The sequence below is a fragment of the Linepithema humile genome, chromosome 2 (genome assembly GCF_040581485.1).
Source record: "Linepithema humile isolate Giens D197 chromosome 2, Lhum_UNIL_v1.0, whole genome shotgun sequence".
Lineage (NCBI taxonomy): Eukaryota > Metazoa > Arthropoda > Insecta > Hymenoptera > Formicidae > Linepithema > Linepithema humile.
The window spans coordinates 25,679,318-25,693,689 of record NC_090129.1 but is presented as its reverse complement, the minus strand read 5'-3'; the positions used below and the strand labels follow the sequence as shown (position 1 = coordinate 25,693,689).

The 14,372-nt window shown below is 34.3% G+C and overlaps 5 protein-coding genes across 5 annotated transcripts; 2 read left to right on the top strand and 3 right to left on the bottom strand.

Moving 5' to 3' along the window:
- Positions 1 to 2,490: 2,490 nt before the first annotated feature.
- On the bottom strand, positions 2,491 to 3,464 carry LOC105667807 (protein lethal(2)essential for life-like). The gene has a single exon (XM_012359849.2). The coding sequence runs from the start codon at positions 3,288 to 3,290 to the stop codon at positions 2,685 to 2,687; it is 606 nt and encodes a 201-aa protein (XP_012215272.1). The 5' UTR covers positions 3,291 to 3,464; the 3' UTR covers positions 2,491 to 2,684.
- A 2,715-nt stretch (positions 3,465 to 6,179) lies between these two features.
- On the bottom strand, positions 6,180 to 7,184 carry LOC105667805 (protein lethal(2)essential for life-like). Its single transcript, XM_012359847.2, has one exon. It carries the CDS (start codon positions 7,045 to 7,047, stop codon positions 6,385 to 6,387), a length of 663 nt encoding a protein of 220 aa, XP_012215270.2. The 5' UTR covers positions 7,048 to 7,184; the 3' UTR covers positions 6,180 to 6,384.
- A 1,995-nt stretch (positions 7,185 to 9,179) lies between these two features.
- LOC105667809 (protein lethal(2)essential for life) lies at positions 9,180 to 10,542 on the top strand. The gene is made up of 2 exons (XM_012359851.2): positions 9,180 to 9,660; positions 10,123 to 10,542. Exons 1-2 carry the CDS (start codon positions 9,327 to 9,329, stop codon positions 10,371 to 10,373), a joined length of 585 nt encoding a protein of 194 aa, XP_012215274.2. The 5' UTR covers positions 9,180 to 9,326; the 3' UTR covers positions 10,374 to 10,542.
- An 826-nt stretch (positions 10,543 to 11,368) lies between these two features.
- LOC105667806 (alpha-crystallin B chain-like) lies at positions 11,369 to 12,446 on the bottom strand. The gene has a single exon (XM_012359848.2). The coding sequence runs from the start codon at positions 12,284 to 12,286 to the stop codon at positions 11,666 to 11,668; it is 621 nt and encodes a 206-aa protein (XP_012215271.2). The 5' UTR covers positions 12,287 to 12,446; the 3' UTR covers positions 11,369 to 11,665.
- Positions 12,447 to 12,952: 506 nt separating this feature from the next.
- LOC105667803 (peroxisome assembly protein 10-B-like) lies at positions 12,953 to 14,308 on the top strand. Its single transcript, XM_012359846.2, has 3 exons — positions 12,953 to 13,457; positions 13,537 to 13,788; positions 13,872 to 14,308. The coding sequence occupies exons 1-3, from the start codon at positions 13,173 to 13,175 to the stop codon at positions 14,184 to 14,186; spliced, it is 852 nt and encodes a 283-aa protein (XP_012215269.2). The 5' UTR covers positions 12,953 to 13,172; the 3' UTR covers positions 14,187 to 14,308.
- Positions 14,309 to 14,372: the final 64 nt, after the last annotated feature.

The window sequence follows — 14,372 nt, the reverse complement described above, 5'->3', positions numbered from 1 at the left end:
GACTTTACTTTGCACATCTATATTTAATCCTAGAATGCTAATATACGTAAAAGAATCAAATTACAAGTTTTATTGTACATTAAATTTATATAAGCATCTTGATACATAAAAAAATGGCAAAAAAAATTATTTGATTATATAAAATACGATGGAGAGCATTGCTACAATTGATTGAATTATTACTTCGTTCGCTAATAAAATTAAGCGACAAAATTTTCGGTGCAACACAGTTGTATAGCGTGATTCTTATCGGAAACATCAATGAAAAGAATTATCGCAAAAAGATTATCACATTATCGCATTTTTGTATAGCGAACTATCGATGGCTCGGTGAAACGCCGGTAAAATCGATCACGAGTGCTGGCCACGAGTGCTGGCAGAAGCTCTCAGGTATTGCTTGGTCAAGGGAGCGATTACGTCAAAGGTTTTATGACATCATTCGAAGCATTATTAGCGATTAAATGTTCAGAAGCTTGAACGCGATAGTTCTGAATTTTTTTTCCACTCGAAAATGGAAACAAAAAAAAAATGATGATCAGTTAAATAGAAGGAAAAGAAGACACATGCTACAAACGTTTCGCGAAAGTACGACGCTCTCCAGCGTATCCTCTATCATTTTTCAATGATCCCTCATCGCATATTCCATCGTGCTAGATTAGCGAGGTTCGAGCTTAATCAGACGGAGAGCGCACACATACGTTTCTCGCAACACACGGGTCCTTGTGCCTTTTTTTCGCAAACGTCAGCAGAGACGCTTTCGGTGCAGGAAAGCCGAGAAGTAAGCAGGAAGGAGAGAAAGAGAGAGAGGTGAGATTGGAGTGGTATGTCGAAGAGAGTGAGAAAGAAAGAGAGAAGAGAAGAAAGAGGAAAGGGGGGCTCCGCGAGGTAGTTGGAGACTATGCACGATAAGCACGCTTCATCCCCTTCCTCCGACCTCAGGCTGTCTCTCTGCGTCTTGCATGCTCGACTCGGCCAGAAGTGTTCACTCACACCACCGTCTTCTGCCTATTATTTTCGACCGATTGCCGATTGTCGTGCAACTGCCGACGTAAAGATTCTTCTTACAGACGGATACGTATTTCGGGATTATTGCGGACGAAATTCGACTGTACGTTACTCGATTCGCGATTGGTGACATGATATAATCATCTACACGGAGCAACATCAGAATTATTTAGAGCAGTTGTAATTAAGATGCTGTCGAAGAGAGAGATGAATCTCAAAATAATTAAGATATAATTAGGAGATGCATTCATCAAAGTTGAAAATAAAATATAATTAGAATATAATTAGGTGATGCACTCATCAAAGTTGAAAATAAAATATTAGACGAACGCGAAAATATACAAGTAACAAGACCTGGCCTTTATTACAACTTCAAATCGACAATATATTGATGTAATTTTGTGCTTTTTATATATTTTTTACAGATGTTTTATGAAATTTGCTACTTATATTGTCTTTTTAATTAATTCTATTTGCTACAATAAATATCGTGCTGCTAATTTATAACAAAGTGAAAAATAAGTATATTATTTATGATAATTGTAACATATTATTGTGCAATTGAATATATTATTATGATATTTTGTGAAACATACTTTTTTACCATTTATTCTAAAGTAAACAGAAATTGTTATTTATCATATATTGATAAATTAGAAATTTTTTCTTGAAACAAATATTGATAAAATAGATAACGTCAGTTACTTCGAGTTTCGTAGTGCTAAACTAAGGTGTCGCAATCTCAAAACCAAAGCGGTGCTGCTACCTATAAAATAATTATTGCTTTCTGCTATAAATAAACTCGACGATTTAAATTATTTTTGTAATAATTACTTGGAACAATTTGTATTATACTTTTTAATTTAGACATTTGACTATTAAGAGCTGAATTATATCAAAAAGTAAGTTCAATTTAGCGAATTATTTTCTTTACTTGTTGCTTCTAACAAAACAGCTGATTGATTTTAATTTCTCTTTCTACGCTATTGTAATGTTTCCTTGTTTTACATAAAGCATAAATATACATATATTTAATTTTAAATGCAAAATAAAACTTAAACGGCTGGGTTTATAAATCGAAAAGCGAAGTTATTTGACGAAAGCTAGTGCTGAGCAATGTACATATATTAGCTTGTTAGATTGATTGCTTGAGTGGCAAGGTTATGTAAAAACGCGAATATCATAAACGTATCGAATGTGCACATACATCGAGAAGACGTACAGAGAAATGCGTAGAGAGAAATGGATTGAATATTTCTTTTTCACAATTAAACAGAATATCAAAATAAAGCGGTGCCAAAATTTCAACTACGTAGATGTTCTTAAAAAGTTAACTATATTTTAAATCTCTTTATTGCTCATTCAAAAGTTATTAACAAATTTATTCACAAAATAAAACTCTAATCTGATTTGACATTGTATTTCGCTATAAAATTTTATGACAAGGAAAATAGGATGGGAAATGACAACCAGGATATCAGACACTTTGATTAAATCTACCGAACAATTTATTCGATTATCTTGTTATTTTACAAAAATAATAATATTAAACAATAATTGAGAAAGCAGACATGAATTATGTAAGCTTACAAGAGAAAAAAAACATAAAGGAACGATGTTTCACAGAAACAATATATAGGCATTATACGATCATTCGTAAATTCTTTGACATTCTGACTTTAATTCTTCTTCGCTTCTTTCTTCTCCGCTTTCTTCTCCGCTTTCTTCTCCTCGTTCTGGAGCGCCGGTTTGCCGGTCTGCTCGATCTTGATCGAGCGCTCGTTCTGTGACTCCAGATTCTTCTTGGGCGCGTTGATGGTCAGCACGCCGTCCGATGACAGAGTCGATGTCACCTGATCGATATCGCACTGCTCAGGTATCAGGTATTTGCGCACGAATTGCCGGGAGATCCAGCCGTGCTCGTCCTTCTTCTCCTCGTGCTTGGCCTCGACCACCACGCTCTTGTCCACCACCTTAACGTCGATCTCCTCTGGCTTGAATTGCTGCACGTCCAGGATCACCTGGAACTTGTCTTTGTCCGCCTGCACGGTGGAGGTGCCGCCTTCTTCCCTATTACGCAGCAATTCACCCCAGGGTCGATAATAGAGCACAGACGACTGTGGTCTCGGACGCCGGTCGAGATAGGGTTGCATAAACTGCTCGAGGATAGTTGGATGCATCAGCTGATTCTGATGAATGCCTTGGCCGAAGTCCTGGTCGAAAAGCCGGTGAGGACGGCCCAGGTCCTCCCACCAGTCAGAGTACAGCAGCGGTATCAGAGACATGCTCTCTTCTGGATTTATCAAAACACGAAGTCTCGAATAAAATTGACACTTCAATTCGCTGAGATGATTCGCTGAGCCGATTTGTTTGCTCGTTGACTTGCTTACTCGTTCGTTGATCTCACGATCGCTTTCTGTCGACTGTTGCTAACGCCGGCGCGCCACGCTTATTTATATCCGGCCGGTCGGCGTTATATATGTGTGTGTGTGTGTATGTGTGTGCTACCGAGGCGGAGTGGTTCGCGCAACTTCGAGAATATTCGCAGACGATCTGCACAACGCGACGATTCGAGAACATGCTTGCAATTTCGCGATTCCGTGCAATGCATTTCAGCCACGATTTTTTTTTCATTGGTTTATCTTTTTCTCGCAAATCCGCACGTTATGGAACAAGGACGTTATAGATCAAGAACGGCTTCTTTGTGTGTATACGAGTTTCGAGACGGCAGATGTACGACGGAATAGTTTCCAACCGTTCTTCGCAACAATAGACTCCGGGGATTGAATTCAATTAAAACAACCAGTCCTGAATTTTTATGCTAAATTTATCGAAAAATTTAATGTTATGAGTGTCGAATTCATTATCATTACAAATTGCACTGGCAGTATTGTTATTCTTTTCGAGAAACGTCTGCGCAAAAATTCTATTCTTTTCTACATGTTCTGCAATTCATGCAATTTGATGCTATTTTCGTTTACACAGATGTGCAATTAAATGTGCGCTCGGCTGAACACGAACAGTTATTTAAGAATCTTCAACAACGTCAACACCCAATAGTTTCTAAAAGACCATAACGTCGTTTTTTTTTCTACTCTTGCAGTGTTTGTTTCCGATTTTTCCTGAATTTTTGAATATCTTTTTTAAAAATAAATTAGTTAAATGTAATTAGCATAATATTGATTAATAAATCGCGGATTACACAACGTTTTATTTTATTTTGTATCTGTCGCGGATTCTCTCTAGAATTTTTGCGAAACATCTGAGCTACTTTTACAGACCGACAATCTTATGAATACATTACTTTATTAACGCTACTACTTAAATCATTCTTTAAAATACCGTGGAAAACATTACCGCCTGTGGAAACGACCGATAAATTTTTTTAATCGCGTTGCGATATCCTTGAATTTGATGTAAACAGCGCGACGATTATTCAACGGTGAACTTCTCTGTAGAATATTGCAGAGTAATCGCGAATATAACTAAAATTTCGTAGAAGAATTTGTATCATTTTGTTGTCATTTTGTTTTTTAAGATTGATAAATTTTAAACCGATAAATTACGCAAATATCGCAAAGAACGATCTAGATTTTTCTACCGCACTGTATAGCCGCAGGTGACACGTATTAATGTTATTTAAAGTATACGTGTGCGCAGTGCATTGGAAGTGTGATAAGCAGTGTATTAAAATGATAACGTGTAAAATCAACAATTGACGTTGCGAGCACTTCTAGTTTTATATGGCAATTGTTATCCAAAAAAAAATGTGTTGACTTATTGTTAGACGCTTCATGAATTTTTGAATGTTATTAAATATTAAATTAAATATTAAATATAAACGAATATTTCGCAAATAAGACAAAATTTTATTTCGAGAACTAACGATGACTCAGTACACTATATTGCGAGTAAATTTAATCTGATCTTGGCAAAGCTACATTTTTGAAACACATTCATGATAAATCGTGGGGATCAACACCAGTATAGCGCTATGTTCTATTTTTATTTAATGCAAAATCGATCTTTCTTGCGACTAGAATTTTCTTTTCTAAGCTGGACGTATTGATGACTTGTTATCTTTACATCGTACGCCCCATTCGCATTATATTTTCATTGTTTACATCGCCGGGCTGAATTATTTAGCAGAAATTTAATGTGAATATGCCACTTGGTATGCTCAAAATGATCGACAAATTAGCTGAAATTGGCTGTGACACAGGGTGCGCAGCGGTTATTGCGTAGGTCAGTGCTACTATATATCCGAGAGTTCTAATGTTTATTTAACGCAGAGAGAATAATCTAGAAATATATCGCTGATTAACGCATGTAATTAATTGAATCGATAATTTTTTTTTGTTTCAGAAAAATATATTTGCAATTATTGTTTGATTAACACCAAAGTTTGATAAACGCGTAGAAGACAGTTATCGAAAGACAATATCTAAAAGATATTATGTCATTTACAGATTTTTGACATAAAATTTTTAAGTACCTTTTAAATTTGTATCTCGTCTTCGAGTGGTTTGTGATAAATTTGTTAAATTTTACGTGTTTATCGAAAACGTTCATTAAAACGTATCAGGTATAAGGATCATGCGCATTCGAGTAAAGTCGCAGTTATCGAACGTTGTGGAAAATTCTAGTCGCATGCGCGTAATGTGTGTTCTAGAAAACGTAGAAGTTACGAATGTTATATATACAAGAAGTACAACAATACAGAAGATCCAAGAATATGGTTGAGAGAATAATTGCATTCAGATATTTTATTTACGAGAATGTTTCAACTTATTTACTATCTGCGTAATTAATGATAAATAAAAGTGTGCTTAATTGCCTTTTTCTTATACTCGGGGAGAACAACAGGTCTAAGAAACGTCTAATAGACGTCTATAGACATCTAATAGACGTCTAATAGACGTCGATAGACGTCCCTGGGTATCTATCGATAGCTATTGGTTGCAATTTCGGTATGATAAATAATTTCGATTAGTTCTTTCAGGAACTTGAAAACTCAATGTTTAAAGTAATAGGATTTTATTTCACTATTAATATAAAATTACAATCGCAAAATATTCATTATATGGTTTTAATAAACATAGATTTAATTAACTATTTTATGAATAATATCAAACGCTCTGGAATGACTACAAAGGAAATAACATAGAAATACATTATTGCACAGCAACACTCTTTATTTAAATATCAATATAAAATTACAATTGTAAGGAATTCGTGGATTATTACGGCACGGATTCGTAATTTATCCGATAAATGTAAAAATGTATATCTGTCAACAAAGGAGGAACAACAATCTCGCACGTGAGAATGAATATAAAGTGCAAAATAGCGTATCACATAATTCGGTAATCCAGTCTATTATTTCTCGGGTTTCGCTGTCTCCTGCTGTGCCTGCGTCGTCACCTCCTCCCGAACCTCGTTGTCCTCCACCGTTTTCTCGGTGGTCGTGTTAGCTTCAGTCGTGCTAGCTTCGGTGCGATTTTCATCCTCGCTAGGCCGAAGTGTCGGCTGCCCGATGAAGTCGATCTTGATCACCCTCTCGTCCTTCGGCTCCTCCGGTTTCAACGGCGCCGTAATCGTCAGGATACCGTCGCTCGATATCGTGGACTTTAGCTGATCGACGTCGGCGCAATTCGGCAACAGGTATTTCTGCACAAATTGCCGGGAGATGCTGTCGTGTTCCTGCTTCTCCTCGTGCTTTGCCTCGACGACCAGGAAGCGGTTCACGATCTTCACGCTGACCTCCTCCGGCTTGAACTGTTGCACATCGGCGACGATCTTGAAAGTGTCGTCATCGACGGTGATGCTCGATCTTCCGACGTTCTGGTCCAGGTTTAACCAGGGTTTGTAGAAATCCAAGACTCCGCGATCGTAGACGAACGGGTAGGAACGATCGAAGGCGCGCAGCAGTTCTCCAGGTTGAGGTTGGGCCGTGAGATCGAAATTTTCGTTCATCGGCGGATAACCGAGGTCGGTCCACCAGGTTGTTAACAGCAACGGCAAGACAGCCATGGTAGGCATCGATGAGTTTTCTTCTTACTTCGAATCGACTCTCTCGTATTACAGCAGATAAAAACGTAAGCAGCCGATCGGTTTGCACAACGGAGACGTTTTGTGTACTCGCACGAGAATTTTACAACTGCTGCTATGGTCGTCGCAACCGCTATTTATGCCAGATGGATTTTGGCTTGGTGGGGGAGAATGATGTGTATACGGTAGGGCTTTGAGAACTTACCGCGGATGGAAGTTGTTTCATATGCAGCTAAAATTGATCTCCGGCAATCTGCACAACCCTCTTTCCGCGCAATCAACGGTCGACGATGAACGGAGATGCGCTCAATTATCCTTTCTTTTTATTGTTATCGATAGCTATCAACTCGAATTTCGATTTTAAAATTTCGATACTCTTTTCGAAAAGTTTAAGATGTTTTCGGATCGATTATGTACTATCATTGAGAGTTTTATCATTATCTTATTAAAGATTTTATATTAAAAGAAAAAATCTAGAATTCTTATTGCAAAAAGAAAGACTGTCTCACAAAGTGCTTCAAGAATTGAGCCACGTCAGTGATTAGAGTAAAAAAGTATGACGCAATCCGTTCGCGTTTGTTAATTAAGCATATTATTAGGATGATGTGGAAAACGGAATCAGTACGATGACCGAATTGACAGCTGTTAAAGTCACAGCGACTGATATAAAATTATTTATTTTACAATGATGCAATCGTAATGATTTTTATGTATCATTAATCATCATACATAGAACAACGAAAGAAATATGACACGCATATGTTATTAGAAAACTGCAATGTTGATTGCACATTAATAATCTGAAAATTATACAGAGTTGCAGATATTTTTATGTTACCTATAATTGAAAGATATATTTTAAAATTAATATTAAACTTTGGTGTTAAAAAACGCCTTACATAATTCCATGAACCGTGTAGAACAGTAATAATATATCACTCAGAGCGAGTACATTTATTAATGTTCAAGGAAACAATATGTTTCATCGTTATTCTTATCTGCAGAAGCGCAGTTTATTTATAAAGAAGTTTTATGTTCTCTCATTGAATGTTATCTAAACATTATTGCTCACTCACATTTTGAACATCTCATCCTTTTCTCAGCACATATATTTCTGATTCACGAATAGCAATAAACATATTCATGCGTGATATTGTAAAATTCTGATATTTCAGAATGATTGATTACGAAGAATAATTTTTATCAATTTTATTTTTACAAATATTTCCATCATAAATTGTTGCGAGAAAATTCCATCATAAATCATTCCAAGTAACACGAAATGAATATTTAATGAAATTCATTAAAAATACTATATTTGATGTTAATTATAGTTTATTAACGTGAAACTTTTAATATAAATATAAACAGAAATAAAGAAAGGAAGTTAATAATTTTTACTTTAATTACATTGTTTGAAATATACAATTATAAGAAATAAAATATTTAAATGGATATAAAAATAACTTTGAAATTTTGCACACATATTTATCAAGCATTCCATTTCAGAAACACAATTTTGAAGTGTTATACTTGAAAACCAGTTGAAAACAAGATCACGTGTACTTTTCTCGTTAAAAGTAATATTCCCTCCGCACTTTTTACACACCACATAGATCTTCCATAAATCAACAGTCTTTATCTCCTCCAGATGAATTTCTATTGTCGAGCTGTAGAAACTTGTTCGACCAGCTATACAAAGGCATAACTGACTAACAAAAATAGATTCTTCTTTTCTTTGCCAAAAATGCATTACCTGATCTGTCGAAAGTTCGTAGTGTAACGCGCTGAGTCCACACATCTGAGCCGCTTGACCTACTCGACCAAAATTGCTATAACTTCTACAATTTTTCAAATTTCAATGTAAAATTTGTACATATTTTTAAAAGTACGTACTTTAAGAAAATTAAAAAAAATTCGATTTTTTTGAAATTTTACAGTGGCTTTCCGCCTTAAAATATTAAATTAATTTTTTTTTACTTTAAATTTATTTTAATGATGCAATATAAAATTGTAATATAACAGTTTCATCATCTCATGACAATTTCGCGAATTTTCTGGAATATTCTATCCACTTTCGTGATGTTTCTGCACGCTATATAGGCAACTACTATGCGCGTATATATACGGTTCACCGAGCGCGCAATCTCAGTACAAAAGTGACTAACGTACGGGTTGGTTCGCAGTGCATACACGGCGATTACGTCAAGCTGTTAGAAGCACATTTTACGAAAACAGATCAAGATATTTGTGAATCCGTGAACGACAAAATGAGCAGATACAGAGCGACGCTGATTCCAAAATTATTTTCCCATTGGTGGGAAACTTTGGATCGACCGCATCGCTTATTAGACCAACGATTCGCCATGAGATTGCATCCCGACCACTTCTTTGGACCGTCGATATTTGACAGATTTGACAAATTTGATAAACAAATGGTAAATAACTTCTCTCGATCGTGGAATGAGTTTCTGCGGGAACACGAAAACGGATGGTCCGTCGTAAAGAACGACGAGGGCAAATTTCACGTGTCCCTCGATGTGCAACAATTCAAACCCGACGAAGTCAACGTCAAAGTGATAGACAATATCGTGGTCGTTGAAGGTAAGATGATTTTGAACTTTGATTATTAAAATCCCGAAATTTCTTTGCGATATTCCGCTTGTCATCCCGATTTCGTTATATGAAAAAGTTGCATCATTCTCTTTAACGATGTAGAAACTACTAAAAAATCAAATAGATATTTAAATTTCGATATTAGAAATATTAAGAATTAATATACTTAATTAATATAATTTACAATTTTTAAATGTGCAATGGTTTTTCGATTTTATCGTATCTATATGAGTGCATGTGCGCATGTTTACAATGACGAAACCGGCTGATGCAACACATTGTCTACTTTACCTGTTCCTATATCTCAGGATTTTATCGATTTTACTGCAAGCTTATATTCATTCAACAAACCTTTGTATCAATATCTTTACATTATTTTGTAAATTATTTTTTTTCAACAAATATTTTCAATTATTACTGAATATTACTGAATTTATGTTTTTATTGCAGGCAAACATGAAGAAAAAAAGGATGAGCACGGATTAGTCTCTAGACATTTCGTCAGGAAATACATGGTTCCAGAACAATGTGATCCGGAGAAGATAATGAGTACACTCTCTTCGGATGGTGTTCTGACAATTACCGCGCCAATGAAGCCAGAAGCTGTAGAAGATAAAAAAGAAAGAGTCGTTAACATCGAACACACTGGGAAGCCAGCCGTGGAAAATGAGCCAGAAGTGAAACAAGCTGCACAAAATTAAAAAATAAATAATACTGTAGCTTATTCATATATGCATAAGATGTCATTGTGTATATCTTACATTGTAAAAATTATTTCATCAAATGTAGAAAATGTAGTTTAGAAATGTAGTTTAGTATTGTAATTATTACAATTGAAAATATAGTTCCTATATAAAATATAATATATAAGGTTTGTATTTTTTATCTTAATAAAATTTTTATTTAATAAAATTTTTATTTTATTTATTAAAATTTTTACTTAATAAAATTTTGTCAACACGAAAGAAGTTTTTTAACTTGTTTATGTCAGTCGGAAATGAAAGATTATTACTTTTAATTTAAACTTTCCCCACTTTCTAGATTTCTTTTAAAATTAAACGAAAATACTTTACAAAAGAAGTAAGCGGTAAGATAATAGACGACTAGATGATTCATTTTTTATTATAATCCTGCGTCCCTGCAATGAATTTAATGATATTCGGGTTAATTCTTTTCTCCTAATTAATTAATCTATTTATATTTATTTAATAATGAAATTTTCGCGACAAATAAACTTATCTTGCCTATTGTAGAGACATTTTTGAAGAACGATTTAACTTATCTTTTTAAGTCAACAGTTTAATAAATAAAAGTTTTGGATCAAAAATAACATTATATGGCATAAGTATAATGAATGATAAAAAAATAAAAGTTGTGTTTAAAATTTACAATTTTTAATATTTATAGTTATCGATATAAATTATATCATTTTTTAAATTAGATATTTGCATAAAAGGAGAGTAATTTAAAATAATAAAAGTACTAATGATAACAGATAATTTCAAGCAATCTTTATTTTAAAGAGAAGTTTTATTTTAAACTGACATTGGTAGAATTAGTATACATCGATTCTCAGATTTAAAATAAAAATTAATTTTTTTTATAAAAGATAAAAATTTTTGTTTTCTGATCTACATGTATATCTCTAGCTTTAAATATAGAAATATGTAAAAAGGAACTTTAATAATGGAAAAAATTGATGAGTATTATTGTATTTATAAACATATTTTGCAATCTTAACAATTATTTCACTCATACAAGCTACTAACAAAGTTTCTCTTTGATTTTGTGAAAAATAATCTTCAAATAAATGCATCGTCATTGCATACACAAAGCTTAAGAATACTTTTGACATAATAGAATAATCTACAGTCTTATTCATTGAGCAGACAATCTGTGCTGTAACAGTGAGTTTGTCAGATGATCACAGTGTAACGAACGATTTAATGATTGTTTTCTTCCTCACTTTATTTATATGTTTTTAGCTTTGTTGTTAGTATATGAAAGGCTTTCCAGTACACTCGATTCGGACCGTCTTCTCAATTTTGTCCTTCGGTGGTTGCTTGGACGCGATTGTCAGGATACCATCAGAGGATAGCTTAGATGTCAGCTGTTCGATGTTGCAATTCTCCGGCAATTCGCATCTCCTGGTGAACTGACGGGACACCAAACCGTGCTCGTCTTGTTTGTCTTCATGCTTGGCTGTGACGACGAGGTAATTATTCACGACTTTTACCTTAATTTCGTGCGGCTCGAAGTATCGCACGTCTAGTATCAGTTGAAAGTCTTTATGGATGGGATCTTTATGGATGGGATCTTTATGGATGGGAGGTTTATGTAAGAATTTTTTAACACGCTCATCAAAAATAGACTTTAAATCCGGAATAGCTGGGGACAGATGGGCAAGGAGCATTCGTCGTTGCTTAGAATTCGGTGCACCAAATGTGCCATGACCAGAATAGATCTTATTGACTTGTTCAGGTGGTTTTAGCGAGATCTGTCGACGAAGCTGTTCGTCAAAATTCTGATTCGACGTATCTTTAGAATCGGTGCAGGATTTTGCATCCTCCAAATCGACAGAGTGGGATGGTAAGTCCTGAGAACTCCTAGACATTTTGCAGGATTTTCTTGACGTTAATTTATCAACGATATTGATTTAACACTAAGTTAGATGCCGTGAAACGAATTCGCTTTTATAAGTGTTAAATGGACTTTAACTCACTCAATGCTAACTGTTCGCTTGCTGAGAGGATACTAATTTTGAGCTAAGTTTGAGCACATGAACTGGTTTCGAACCGATATAAATGTATCACGACGCATGCGTCGAGCATTGTTCCGATTATTCGAGAATTGTCCACGAAGTATCTCGTACATTCCAATAAGAGAACAGCTGTGGTCAGACTTCACACTGAATGAATTATTTGACATTTGATAGTAGAAGCTATTTTTTAATGAAATAATATAGATAAATCTTGTAAATATATAAATTTTTTCTATAGAAAGTTTATGATAGTGAAGCAATTTACTCTTAATATATAAAGTAAAATAGTAAATATATTAACTTTTTGATAGTAAAACTGCTTTGTGGCAGAATAGATTTATTACTATAGCAAAATCATTTGCAGATTCATTAAAACGTTAATTAAATGCCAGTGTTTTTAACAAGTCTTCATATAATACTTAACAAAATTTTTTTAATAATACGAAATATATTGTGGCAATATACTTTTATATTTTTTCTCTGTATAAATCTTTTATAAGTTAATCGTTTATTTTCTAGATTCATCTGTTTTTTAAAAGCAGCGGTTTCGCCATACTCCGTTTTAACCAATCAGTAAAACGTTGAAGATGTCTAGACTCTGACTCGACGATTCTAGCAATCTCTAGCAGTTCAAGCAGTTTCTAGATCTTTCTAGATCAAAAGCACGAAAGACGATGGACTTTAGATTTTGACAGTTTATTTTTATATTTGCTACAATAACATATAAAATACTTACAAAATGACAACTAACAAAAAGTGGCCCAACCGTAAATTAAAATGTGCGAGTCAAGCGGAAATATTGCGATCTCATCAACGAGATGATGATTTTGTGAAACAACTGAGGGAGAAACTGACTGAGATATTGCAAAATTTTGGAATACACAGAACGTTGTTTCAATCCGACATTCCGCTTAAATTATTGTACTTTATTTTTACATCAGGCATGGGTAATCAGACATTAGGCGAGGAGTATACTGGTATAGTACAAGCCAATCTAGAAGCACGCAAAGTTCCAACACTAACTGTATGTTTTGATTGGAAAATTTGCCATAATAAACTTTTCCAGTATTTTTTTACTAAATTCTGAATATTTTTCTCATTAGGTAAGAGTGTTAGCTGCAATTTTGGAATGCTTTGGAGAGAAAATGCTGCTGAAATTACTGGGACGTTTGCAAGTACATGTGAATCATCCGCATAGCGAGTTGACACCAAGAGCAACCGTGTTCTTGAATATTCTCTTGTCCAAGCTGCGAACAATGATACCTATAATTGTACTATTTCACAAAGGAATATTTTACATATATGGTAGATACTATAGTCTAGGTAAAAGAATTGCTGGATTAGATTATGCAAAGGTATGCAAGTTTAAGTTTATGATAAATACAACTTTACGATATCATTATATCTTATGCTTATTCTTACAAAATATAATTTACAGGTTTATGGTCGTCGACCAGTGGATACTATCAGCTGGGGATTGAGGTTACTGGGAGTTGCTACATTAGTACAATGTCTACTAAGAACTTGGCAGAGTAGTCAGATGCAAGATGATACTATTACAGATGTATCTAATGGAAAATATATCAGTCACAACTGTCGATTGTGCCTCGAAGCACCAGCAACAACTGCAACGTTATGTGGTCATTTGTTTTGCTGGAATTGTCTTAGTGAGTGGTTACGCGTTAAGCCGCAATGTCCGTTTTGTAGGGAATATGTGCCACCATCAAGAATTATACATGTGATGAATCTATAACTTTTTGTGATAATGTGATTTATATTCCTTGAATGTATATACAATGTAAAAACTTTGTATCATGTTGTTATAAATAATTAAGTATATTTTTAATATAAACAAATCATAATTTATCTTTAAAATGGGATAAACTTATTCTATACGAAAGTTATTTGTCATGTACATTTTTGAAAATTTTATAGAACA

Excerpts from the sequence above, each read along its gene's own strand:
- LOC105667807 (XM_012359849.2), bottom strand. The coding sequence starts at position 3,290 with ATGTCTCTGATACCGCTGCTGTACTCTGACTGGTGGGAGGACCTGGGC.
- LOC105667809 (XM_012359851.2), top strand. The coding sequence starts at position 9,327 with ATGAGCAGATACAGAGCGACGCTGATTCCAAAATTATTTTCCCATTGG. Across the intron at positions 9,661-10,122 it reads CAATATCGTGGTCGTTGAAG|GCAAACATGAAGAAAAAAAG; the intron begins GTAAGATGATTT and ends TTTTTATTGCAG.
- LOC105667805 (XM_012359847.2), bottom strand. The coding sequence starts at position 7,047 with ATGCCTACCATGGCTGTCTTGCCGTTGCTGTTAACAACCTGGTGGACC.
- LOC105667806 (XM_012359848.2), bottom strand. The coding sequence starts at position 12,286 with ATGTCTAGGAGTTCTCAGGACTTACCATCCCACTCTGTCGATTTGGAG.
- LOC105667803 (XM_012359846.2), top strand. The coding sequence starts at position 13,173 with ATGACAACTAACAAAAAGTGGCCCAACCGTAAATTAAAATGTGCGAGT. Across the intron at positions 13,458-13,536 it reads GCAAAGTTCCAACACTAACT|GTAAGAGTGTTAGCTGCAAT; the intron begins GTATGTTTTGAT and ends TTTTCTCATTAG. Across the intron at positions 13,789-13,871 it reads CTGGATTAGATTATGCAAAG|GTTTATGGTCGTCGACCAGT; the intron begins GTATGCAAGTTT and ends TATAATTTACAG.